The following is a 12604-nucleotide window of genomic DNA, read 5'->3' on the forward strand; positions in this document are numbered from 1 at the left end:
TCACACCCTAGGAACAGTAATTAAACATACGACGAACATCCCCGTCTTTTCGGAAACCCAATCTTGTCCATCAGCCTCAACCAGGCTCCTAAACAGCACTGATAGAGGCTCCCGAGGCCCGATGCACCTTTCCGACAGGACTGTGAGAGTCAAAAGATATGATCGAGAGATGAATAGGTCAGCAGTCAACCAAGCTTTCTGACGGATAATTTCTGGGGGGGAAACCATGCTTTATATCTGGGCATGTATGGGATCCAAGAAAAACAGTGACCGTTTATCGAATTTCCATTGCTTTTGGAAGGCTGCCTGCCTTCTCTGGTCTCTCTAAGCAGCCATGCTGCAGAGTTGGAAGGGCAAGAGACTTGGGCCTGAGAATAATGTAGGCTGATCTGGTGTCAACCCTACATACCAAGAGACCAGGTAACATGGGGACAAGTGCATCACCTGACTCAGAGGTGCTGTGAGACTCAGTGAGGCCCCAACACACGGCAGGCTCTCAGTCAAACTGAATTATAATAAGGACAGCCATCGATCACGGGGAAGGGGAAGTCTGGCTCCTGGACATTAAGAGTGGGAGAATGGGTGAGGGAGAAAGAGAGCTCCTCGTGCCTGGCCAGGTTTGCGACACCTACTTTACTTGCAATAGTTCATGGTTCTATCAACAGGGACTTGACATCTGTCTCCTTCACCGAGGATTGTCCCCAGTGCCTCGCACATCAGAGGAAACCAATGAAAAGTGTTGAATGACGGGATAAGTAATTTCTGAACCTACCTTGGGACATGAGGGGGAAGAGACTCTCCGAATCTGAAACACTGGGAAGTTTTGTACATACTCTGTATATTAAATAACAACTCTAGTCGCAGCTCAAGGACTTCAACTTCCCTACACCTCTCCCCTCCCGACTCATTTCAGGGAGTGAAGCTCCCCATGGCTCCACATCCCGTGGTCATTCTGGGCACCCTCCCAGCCTGCGCTGGGTGAGCCCCTAGAGCGTCATCTCACCGCACAGGCACTAAGCACCATCTTGAAAGAGGTAGTAGGAGATCTCAAGTACAGACATTTGGGTCTGAGTCATTTTTATACTCTGGGAACCAAGGTCATCTTCCCTGTAATTCCTTCCCTCGCCCTTAAACCAACCAGCACACACATTTTAAATGAATGAACATATTTTAGATCACCAACATACCATCGGTTGAGTACCCCCACTATTGGGTATTGTGCTGGGTCCGGCACGCAGGATCTTTAATCCTTACAGCCACCCCTGTAAGGTCTACGGACCCCGCTTCACCGATTCAAACACCAAGGCTCAACTTGCTGAAGATGATAATGTTGGGGAGGTGGTAAAGCTGGACTTGACTCACGGATCCAATGCCGAAGCCCACGGTCCTTCTATTCAGCTGCAATCTACCTCTTAGAAACCACCTAACTGGCAACACACTCCTCTCCCTGCGGTTCCTTTCTCTCCAGAACCACCAGATGACTCCTGTAATCTGTCCATCCTCAGGCTTGGCTGCATCTCCACCAAATCTTTTTCAGGGAATAACTTGACAGGCTGTGACACTGGCCACCCGTGCTTATTCTGAGGTAACGGTAATGAACGGAGTTGGGTGACATGCCCTTGAGTCTGAGCACACCAGTTGGGGCGGGGGTCTTCCTCTAAGAAGGGGGCAGTGGAGAGAAAGTCGGTAAACATTTTTATGTCTCTTTGCTGAATGTCTACTGACTCAGGAAAAGAAATGAAAATCCCTGACTCTGATAACTTGAAAACTGCTGCAGGCAGAAGTCAGTCCATAAAGAAGCAAAGCTGGGTAGGGCTTGCTCTACTCTGGTATTAATCTGCCCAGTGGCTTGAAAAATGCAGCTTTCTAAAAGTTAACTTTCTGTTTTTCCCAGGAAACCAATAACGGTCTAGATCCAAGACTTACTCATTTTAGTTCTCACCCAGAACTTGAGGGAGCAAGAAATGCCATGTCACACTTTACCACTGGTGTATCATCACCGGGACATGTCAGTGACATGGCTTGCTACAATGTGGCAAAGAAAACTCACATTTGGAAGAAAATTAGGTCATGCTTTCATCAGCTACGTGAACTTGGGGATGGGACGGATCTCTCTCTGTGACATCAAAGACCAGAACCCATACTCAATCCCTTGTCACGGGGCTTCTTCATCTGTTTATCTAGAGAATCAATAGAAAGCACATGATCATGTGTACTTCTTGGTCAACCTCCACGGATGAGATCTTTGGCATTCTCCATCCTCAAGCACTTAGGGGCTGACAGCTTTCGTCAATGCTCAGAAATGGCTGTTTTAATTTGGGTGGGGACATGGTGCCTGGAGGATGGGGCAGAACCCTGCTTCCAGTGCTTGTTCTTGGGGCGCCTAGGTGGCTCAGTCGGTTAAGGGTCTGACTCTTGATTTCGGCTCAGGTCACCATCTCACGGTTGGTGGGTTCCAGCTCCATATCGGGCTTTGTGCGGACAGCGTGGAGCCTGCTTGGGATTCTCTCTCTGCCCTTCCCCTGCTTGCTCTCTCTCTAGCCCTCTCTCAAAATAAATCCATGAAACAAACTTAAAAAAACAAAAACGGAAACAAAAGCGACGCTTGTTCTCATCCAGTTGGGCTGGTCTTTCCTGCCCTGGGGTCTCTACGTTGGGATGAGAAATCGTGGCACGAGAAACACGGAGGTTTAAAGGCCAAGAGGTTTAAAATGACCGAAACTTATTTTAGAAGTACAAAAGCAGCTGGGACCGGATTCAGATCATAATGCCCGGCCGCCACCCCACCTGCCATTTCAGGCTGTAGGCGGGGCCGCGCGGGGTTCTGTGCCGCCTCCGGGGGCCGGCAAGCTTCCGGCTGGAGGCGGGGCACTGCTCGGCACCGCCCCTTCCAGCACAGCCCGCTGCACTGGGGCCAAACCCCTCCTGGGGAGCAATCTCTCCAGCGTGGGAGAGCCTGTGCCCACAGCACGGGAGGAGACTCCAGTCCGGCCACAGTGCTCCGTCCCACAGGTCGGAAGATGGGTCAATGATGGATGATGGACCAAAGCCAAGTAAATCAGCGTTTTCCTTGGAACCTGGCTGCTGGAGCCCGTTGGAGCAGGGTCCTGGGCTGCTGTGTTCCTCCGCATTGCTGACTGTGTCCTTCCAGGCCTTCTCCCACCACCACCTTCCCGTGAGGCTGGACCCGGCCCTCCTTCTCTCGACCGTGCTGTGGGGGCTTCCCCTCCTTGCATTCGCCACGCTTGCTCTCTTGCCTCCTGTGATGTCCCAAGGCTCCTTCCTCCCACTGTAAAAACCCAGCAGACAGGGACAGTGCCTCAGGCCCGCACAGAGCAGGTGCGTGCCAAGAAGGAGTGCAAAGCCACAGGGAAAGCAATCTGGGGAAGGCACATCGTGTCTCAACTGCCTTCCCCAGAGGAAGTCAATTATGATTTCTGCCGAACAAGGCATCTCGGGTAAACGGATGCGGTCTCCTGGCTTATCTTTACTGTGACTCTGGATTTTCACTTACTCATTTACATCAAAGGAAGTATTACTGTGCGGTCGGATGGGGAAAGAAGATCTAAGGTCATCAAAAGACAGACATTTTACAAATACAGGCGAAGTAAGAAACCTTATCGGCGGGAAAACCGGAAAGGGGGCTCAGGGCTGACCTTGGAAACAGATACAGCTCTTGCATTAAAAGAAAACATTAAAAGCAGCAGAGTAGAAGACCCAAACCCCAGAGGCAACATCCCGCGCGCCCTGGCTGTGTGCAGACCCAGCAGAGACCAGTTCCGACAGCGGACCAGGACTCAGCCAAGTGACCCTCGTGGCTTTTGTGTGCGAGTGGCCGTCCGGCATTTCTCTCAGAGCCACAATGGTCAATAATTTCAAAAGTGCAAATGACTTCTACCCACTGGTAAGAGGTTATAAAGGCACAGGTTTGGGTTCAAAGTTGCCACGCTTAAAAATATCTGTCTTCCCGTTTTCACGAAGAGACTTCACGTCTGTCTCTTGAGAAGCAAAATGACAACCGTTTTCTTATCGCCACTCTATCACATCCATCTACAGCCTTTGGATTCTTAATAATGGAACACTTAGAGGTTCTGCCATTATCAAGAGATAAAATTTAGCCTTTCAGAGGGAATTCTGACGTCACGCTGTAGTTTACAATGACACAGAAAGTGATGGGTTTTAATTACCAGTCTTATCTTCAGAGTGATAAAACTTATATTTGTGATTGTAGTTTGGAAGTTTGACTGTCATTATGCCTGTTGAAAGGAGATGATGACATCTTGCATTAAGCCCACAATTTACTTGATCTAATCTCTTCCTTAAAATGACTTTATTACGCAAATGATCTTCTGCCATTTGGGCGGATGGGCTCCTCCCTCCCTGTCACTAACTGTCCCAGCCCCCTGCTGCTCGCTGCTCCACCCAGAGACAAAGGCACCCTTATGAGCAACTGAAGGTCCTGTTGGTCTCCTCGTATTTCTCCCTCTCTCTTCTCCAAATTGACCTTTGCGTTCAACGGAAAATGGAGCCCAAACGAACAAATCTTATCATTGCTTTCTCACGCAGCGGGACAGAAGGGAGACCTTCCCGACTCTTGGACGATAGGACTCTTGGCAAGAGCGTCTCTCGCTTCCCGTTGCTCGTCACCAGAGTGGTAGACGGTTAGCAAATGTTCCGCTCCAGGTGTATCATCATAATGCAAACTCATTTAAACCAGCCTTGCAGATAAACACTGAATATTTACCAGCCCATAAAAATTGTCTGGCCAGCTCACACTGCATAAATCAAGCGACGCTATTTTCTGGTGAGTGATAAAATAGATAAAACGAACGTATTTCAGGACTCCCCTGATGCAAATTGTTTGTGGCTCTCGACGTGCAGTTATCTGTAAGATTAATTTCCAAGTCACGCTTTCAGTCACCATGGTTCAGATAGACAACACTGGCAAAAGTGAATTTTCTGCCCGAAGAAAAATACCCGGCTTATTTCAGAAGGAATAAAGGTCATCTCACATTGACAGAAAATCTTTGTGGTTATTAAGTCCAAACTGGACTAAGTGAGCTCAATACAAGTTACAGTTTGAACTGCAGATAACATTTCTGTGTTTGACACCAACATATAAAGTCTTGAGATGTAACATTTGTGGAAGAAAAATTGGGGACAGGGAAGAATTTAAGCTCCTCGCCAACGAGAACATTACCGACGTTAATTAGGAAAGGAGACAAATGAACAAAAAACCCAAAAGGTATTCTAGAAGTATCTTACATTGGGGGCACCTGGGTGGCTCGGTCCGTTAAGCATCTGACCTCGGCTCAGGTCATGACCTCACGGTGGGGGAGTTCGAGCCCCGCATTGAGGCCCACATCGGGCTCTGCGATGACTGTTCGAATGCTGCCTGGGGTTCTCTCTCTCTGCCCCTCTCTCTCTCTCTCTGCCCCTCCCCCATCTTGCACTCTGTCTCTCTCAAAATAAATAAATAAACCTAAAAAAAAAAAAAAACAGAAGAAGAAAAGTATCTTACTTTGCTAGTTGGGGTTTGGAGGCATATGTTTTGAATTTTCTATCATTCTATTTGTAGAAAGATTTGGAAGCAGGATGAATTTATTGAAATATGATGCTGGATTGAGAAACGTCCATTTCAAAAGGGAATAGTTAGCTGGAAGGAAGGGCTTTCTCCGGTCAGCGTTTGGGTAGCCAGGTCTGGAGAGTAATGGACTTCCTGAGCATAAATGGACACTTCCGGATGGCTCCGCAGTTCAGTTGGGTCACTGGGGTACGCGTGGCACAGGCCAGGAGTAGACGCTCAATGAATCCTGGAGCTCTGGGCTACTGGGGCTCGTGGGGAGCCTAAAATGACCCTAACGCAAATATGCTTCAGCTCCCCAAGCATTTGCTAATCATGGTGAAACGAGATACGGCAAATGTGTCCTTGACAGTAAGTTTTACTCTTCTGAATGGTGAAAAGCTGATTCAAACCAGCCACTGTAACACGGCATTAGAATGTTCCCAGCCTGGTCCCTCTAGTTGGCCAGGGGCCTGGCTGAGGAAGTCACCCCCGCCCCGGGATTGTGACGGTCACATCCTGACTCCACTCCGGGTCCAGGAGATAGTGCAGAGGGACTGTGGGAAGTACGTCACTCTGGCAGACTCGGGCTCTTGAGTCAGCATCTTAGACTAGCAGGACGTTGATGAATGTTTAATAAATGAGAGAACGGGGGGAGAAACGAGGATCTCTGCTCTCCAGGTCACAGACCAAGCTCTGGACAAGCAGGGCTGCCTGAAGTTCCCTGGGGTGGCCCCTTTGCACCTTGACCGCCGCTATTTCATATGCAGGAAATACCCTTCCCCTCCCACCCCTGCCGAACGACTTCTCCAAGGCAACCGCATCTAGGACGCCTTCCTGGTTGGCTCCATACCACACTCCGGGTTGAGCCCTCTCTTGACCATGCCTCACCACATCACGGCACTCAGAGAATCTTGCTCACTAGTCCGTGAGCGTCCTGTGAGCTCAATCCCATCTTATTTGCAGAGTTCGGACTTCCTAGGAGCCACGCATCTAGCATGCTACTGCATGGGACACCTTACATATGATGGGTAACAGGCCGGGTTAGAGGATGACGACATACCCACGGGGTAGGCATCTGACAAGCCCCGTGTTACGGACGAGGCACAAAGGTTGAGTAGACCTGTCGAAGGTCACCTGGCTAGTAAGGGGTCTGTTTAGCACCTGTGGCAGGCAGGAAAAGGGCCCCCCAAAGGGGCCTGCACTCTAATCCTCGGAACCCGTGAATATGTGACCTTACGTGGCAAAGGGACTTGGAAGATGTGATTAAGGATTTGGGGGTGGGGAGTCTCCTGAATGGTCTGAATAGGTGCAACGTAATCATGGGGCCCTTGTAAGAGGGAGGCAGGAGGGCCAGACTCGGAGCAGCTGTGAGCGAGGAAGGAGAAGCCAGAGAGAGACAGAGCCTGGAAGATTCGTGCCGCCGCCCTCGAAGATGAAGGAGGGGCCACGGGCCAAGGAACGCGGGGGCCTCGGGAAGCTGGCGGAGGCGCAGGGATACGCTCTCCCCTACGGCCTGCAGAAGTAACGTCACCCTGCCAACATCTCGGCTTTAGGGTTTCCAACTCGCAGGGCCAGAAGACGACAGATCTGTGTCGTCGTAAGCCGCTAAATTTGTGGTCATTTGTTACAGCAGCCGCAGGAAACTCATACAGCGCCCTTGAACTAGACCACAAGACAGCTGCACTGCCAGGGAAGGGAAGGAACCCTCTGCGTTTACCCAGGAGGTGGTCAGAGGCCCTTCTGAGAAGGTCCCCGGTGTGGAGGGCCCCCGCTGGTTCTGGCACGCACGTCCTCCGCCCTCCTGAGGAAGTTGGTGCAGCGACCTGAAGTCCAGAGAAGGAGTTGGCTGGAGTGCACTGAACCCCTGAAGCCCCGAGCCTGAGGCGGGTCCCCAAGCTTGTCATTTCCAGGAACGCTGAGCCTCCCTGACGCCAGGAAGGCTCGGTCCATGTGCACTGACCCTCTCACGGCGACCGGGCCACCACCCCGGCACAGGCCTCCTCAGCCCTCAGGGGGGCGGCAGGGGAGAGGGGAGGCGAGCGAGGAGCTCCGGGGGAGCGGCCCTCCTCAGGAGCTGGTGCGGGTCCCCAGGGCCGCCAGGCTGCCAGCCTCACCGTCAGCCACGAGGACGCTGAGAAGTCACAGGAGGGAACTTCCTACTGCTCTCGCTTTTGAAAAGCTCAGTCCGTGAGTCAGGCTGTCGGTTTGCCTGCCTGTCTGGCTCTCTCTCTCTCTCTCTCTCTCTCTCTCTCTGGTCAGGCAGCTTGAGAAGGCCTGATCCGATGAGATAAATACCCGCCTCGGTCACCAGGAATCTAAGGCGCGCAGCCAGCTGAGTCACACGGTGGCGATGGCTCAGAGAGAGCCGCGGAGTTCAAGCTGACCTCACTTTGGAAACGGGGCCAGACGCTGCAATACAGCGGGACACCGGAGAGCACATTGGACTCCGAAGGCTCCAAGTGCTGTGTGTGCTCTGGCCACAGAAGGCCGTTTTGGAAGGGAGCGTCCTGACTCCCCCTGTAACTCGAGAAGCGGGGAGACTGCTGAGTCTGGAGAAAGGCTGGGGAGGAGCGGCCACCAGGGATGCTTCAGGCCACGAGGATGTGGCCTGCAGTGGTAGCCGCTGTCCCAAAGTGACCTCGCTTGACTGAAAGGTGTCTGAAGTCACTGACCCGCTCAGAGCCCAGCCGGGCATCTGACGCGTGTATTTTTTTTTTTAATTTTTTTTTAAACGTTTATTTATTTTTGAGACAGAGAGAGACAGAGCATGAACAGGGGAGGGTCAGAGAGAGAGGGAGACACAGAATCCGAAACAGGCTCCAGGCTCTGAGCCGTCAGCACAGAGCCCGACGCGGGGCTCGAACTCACGGACCGCGAGATCGTGACCTGAGCCGAAGTCGGCTGCTTAACCGACTGAGCCACCCAGGCGCCCCTGGCGCGTGTATTTTGAGGGCCTCCCGCTTTGTGCCCGAGTGGACCCGCAGAGCCTGAGGAGCCCCGGGAGAGCTCCTCCCAGACACGGCGAACGGGCTGCACCAGCCCCCGGCTGCACCACACCGCTCCTTCTTGCCCCTCAGGGCCGTCCAAGTACAGAGGGCCGTCTTTAGCTGGTGGGGCCGCGGGCTCGACGACGGGACCCAATCCTCAGAAACACCGGTCCTTGCTCTCCCTGCTTGGCCACTGCTTTCACACCCCGCTGAACACCCGAGCTTTGATGACCGGTCACCATTTTCTGCCCTCGTTGACTGCCCTCATCACCCCTGAAACCGAAACCTCACACGCGAAAGTCTGACAAAGACCCAATATCGGATTTCCCTTCCTCTAGAGCTTGCCTGGCTCTCTGCCTGGCTGACCACGGTGGCCGTGCCACAGCTGGTGTCCCCGGCCAGCAGTGAGGTCACCTCCGCAGGCGGCGGGGAGGAGGGAGAAGGACAAGGCGGGACGGGGGCCGCACTCTTGGAAAGTGCTCTCTGGGGGACTGGATTCGCTGCTGGAATCCCGGAGTGGGGGGCAGAGGCAGCAAACGCTGGGGTGAGGAGTCCTCGGGGTCCCGGCTGCCCCACGGGGGCCCTGGACCCCCGGCCCCAGAAGATGGGCCAACAGAGAGCCGCGTCCAGGGGCCCGATTCTTCCTCCTGTGGCGTCCCAGCATCCGCTCCACCGCGGAGCTTCCGTGGAAGTTTTGTTCTAGGCCTGGCTCTTGGGCACAGCCGCACAGCGTGCATTACGTATGGCTCTTGGGTCCGTGGGCCTGGGCGCCAATCCCAGCCTTACGCCATCAGGAAGCTGACTTCCGGTCTCTGAATTCGAGCCGCACCTTCTCTGAACCGTAGTCATTTCCCCTACCTCTCTCCTGTCGGAGGGCTGGAAGGGACGAGTCATACGGAACATCTGGCCCAGCATCCTGCACACAGGAAGCAGGGAGTGGACAGCCCCTAACTGCCCCGGCAGCTGCTTCCTGGCCACCTGCCCGTCTGGGTGCCTTTTTCGGGAACGCACACGTCCGCCACTCTGCTTTTAGAACCCGGCTGCCTCACAAGGCTCTCCAACACCTGCCTCCACGTTCTTCCTCTGCACCCCGGGGTCCCGGCCTCCCGCCCTGGCGGCCCTTTCCACACGCCAGCTCGCTGCTCCCTGCGTCAGGAGTGACCCCTCCTTGTCCTTCCTGGTCACAGGCTCCTCACGTGGCGAGTCCGCCAGGACTTTCTCTTGCCCGAGCACCAAGAAGCACTTACGTGATCAGAGCGGGTAGGAAGTTCTATCTGTCTGCCCAACGACTGTTAAGCCATCTGAGGGCAGGGGTCACGGCTGGTCCTCCCCACCGCCCCACAGGGCGCACAGCAGGTGTTCACACATCTCTCAGTGGGCCGCGCTCCGGGCAGTGCCCCTTTCGGCGCGCCCAGCGCCCGGCACGGCCCCAGGTCTTCCAGGGAGCCAATCGCTCCAGCTGAAGGGAGGGAAGCTTTGCAGACGGCGCAGCGGCAGCGACGCTTACGGGAACCGAGCGAGCTCCCCAAGCCCCACGGCTCCGCGCCCACCCAGGGGCGGCCACATACCTGGTCCCCAGAGCGTGACGCACTGCTGCTCGTGGGTCTGACAGATGCCGTTGTAGCAGTAGCCGTCGACGCCCTGACACGGGTGCCCGTCGTGCAGGTACACGTTGGCCGGGCACTGGGGGCTGGCCCCCGTGCAGAACTCGGGGAGGTCACAGGAATTGCTGGAGTCCCTGCATGCCGTTCCCGCAGGCTTCAGCTGGAAGGAGAGGCTGTTTATGGCCCGTGCGCCGCAGGAAAGGGAAGCGGCTTCCCGGCAGCGCTCCTGGGCCGGAGCCGGGGCCGGGCCATCCTCCCGAAGCCTCACATCAAGGGGCGAGGATCCCAAGGGAAGAGAGAGACACGGACAGTCGTTAAATACACAGAATCTTGCTCTGGGCTCTGGGGTTTACCTTTCCACTAGGGAGGGGGGCAATCAAGAGCTGCCTCTTTTTTTTTCATTTTTTAATGTTTATGTATTTTTGAGAGAGCGTGAGCAAGGGTGGGGCAGAGAGGGAGACACAGAATCTGAAGGAGGCTCCAGGCTCTGAGCTGTCAACACAGAGCCCGACGCGGGGCTCGAACTCATGAGCCATGAGATGGTGACCTGTGCTGAAGTTGGACGCTTAACCGACTGAGCCACCCAGGAGCCCCAAGAGCTGCCTGTTTTTAATTTCATGCGACATTAGGGTCTTCTGATGAGGAGACAGGCTGGTTGGTGGTACCTGTCACCTCAAAGGAGGCATGGGAAGGGAGTACCGGCTGATGGGCTCCTTAATTCTGAAGATCTCTAGTCGCCACGTGTTTTAAGATGAGGTTTGCTCTTACAGTGTTAGCACTGTGGCCAAGAGGACAAAAATTCCAAGGGCTCGGTGACAATTGTATTTCACTTTGTCATCAAATCATGGACTTGGAAACCTGTCTGTAGGACTTCACGGGGCAGAAGTGAAGCAAGGGAGCCATAAAAGATGTTAGGAACCATCGGCCAATGCCTCACCTTTCTGTGGTTGAAGAAACCGAGGCTCAGAGTGGCTTGTCAGGGGCTACACGGCCAGCGACCTGCCCCACCCCTGCCCGCCCCCTTCCATGGCCAGCGGCTGTGTGCCCGGGGTGGGGGTGGTGGTGGTGTCAGCTTCCTTGAACGTCCCCCAGAAGTTAATCACGGAGAGAAAGGGCAGGATGGATATTTTAGGCTGAACGTAAGATGCTGTAATGCACTTCTGAATCACGGGGCTGGGTGGGGAGCAGAGAGGGAGTTTCCTGCGAGCCGAACGCCAAGATCAATTGCTTAATTGAAAAAGAAAGTCTACCCTTGGAACCTTTGAATCAAAAGCTCAGGCTTCTCCTCAGTCAGATCTCAGCTCTGAATGACGAGACAAACAATGGAATTGCCCAAACAAATGGCAATCTGTCATGGCAGCAGCAATGACCAAAGTATCAAAGGGCCGCCATTGTTCGGGCTGGGTGGGCCAATCCTTGTGTTGGGAGGACATCAAGATCAAGGTGGTTACGTATATTCCCTGGAACGACCCGCGTGGCTTCTCAGCCCGGCAGGTAGATGTTCTTGGGATAGAGCGGAGGCTGAGTGACCGGGGTGGAGACTCTCTCTCTAGCTGCTCCCATCATGGTAAGAGGACCATGCATCTTACCACCGTCCAGCAGTACAACTGGAGTGTGTCACAGTGAGCCAGAGCTTTGGGGAACAATTCCTTTCCAACCCGTAAATAAATGACTGATCACCGATGACTTAGCATTCAAGTGTGCATTTCACACGAAGATTGGAGGGGGCGCCTGGGGGGCTCAGTGGGCTAAGCATCTGACTCTTGGTTCCGGCTCAGGTCGTGATGGCACAGTTGGTGAGTTCGAGCCCCGAGTCGGGCTCTGCGCTGACACTGCAGAACCTGCTTGGGATTCTGTCTCCCTCTCTCTGTGCCCCTCCCCTGCTCATGCTTTCTCTCCCTCTCTCTCTCAAAAAAAAAAAAAAACAGATACATAAATAAAGTGTGCATTTCACACGAAGACTGGACGACAGTGGGGGACACCAGCTTGCATGGTGAGGAGTTACGGTTTTCACGGTAGAGGGGCCGGGAAGCCATCCTGTTGCCTCGCTCGTCCTGTGTCATTGTGGAAGCACCTGAACCCGGGGGTGGCCTCGGGGCCGAGAGAGCTCACCCGACAGTCTTCACAGCACAGCCCGTGTGCGCACACAGCGTCCGGCTTCAGGGTACAGGTGGTGGCATTGCAGCAGACGTTCGTACATTCCTGGGGAGGAGAGCGGGACTCGTTTGACAGGGTCTCGTGGGGCAACTACTCATGGAAGGCCCGGGCCATAAAGGGAAGGAGCTGAAAACCGGCCTGAGATTATTTTCACATCTAGCAAAGCCAAGCTTCTGTGAAGCTTGCCAAGGTCTGTGAATCCCTGGGAAGAGTGAACAGCACTCATTCCGTGCCTTTCACAGAGGGTAAGGGGAGCGTGCATAGGAAGGCGGGCTGCCCGATCCAGTCAA

General features: G+C 54.0%; 1 protein-coding gene across 4 annotated transcripts in view; it reads right to left on the minus strand.

Annotated features, from left to right (window-relative positions):
* Positions 1-12604, minus strand: part of ADAM12 (ADAM metallopeptidase domain 12) — a 351592-nt gene that overhangs the window by 46723 nt on the left and 292265 nt on the right. For all 4 annotated transcript variants that reach the window (XR_008424981.1, XM_053910018.1, XM_053910016.1 and 1 more), the window contains exons 13-14: positions 12270-12359; positions 10122-10317 (exon numbers count right to left, since the gene is read on the minus strand). Coding sequence is in view for 3 of the 4 variants with exons in the window: in XM_053910018.1 (XP_053765993.1) it covers positions 10122-10317; positions 12270-12359 (286 nt within the window). In the remaining variant the exon portion in view is untranslated. The remainder of the gene's footprint in view (positions 1-10121; positions 10318-12269; positions 12360-12604) is intronic.

The sequence above is a fragment of the Panthera pardus genome, unplaced genomic scaffold, assembly GCF_024362965.1.
Source record: "Panthera pardus isolate Hobbes unplaced genomic scaffold, ASM2436296v1 HiC_scaffold_22, whole genome shotgun sequence".
Lineage (NCBI taxonomy): Eukaryota > Metazoa > Chordata > Mammalia > Carnivora > Felidae > Panthera > Panthera pardus.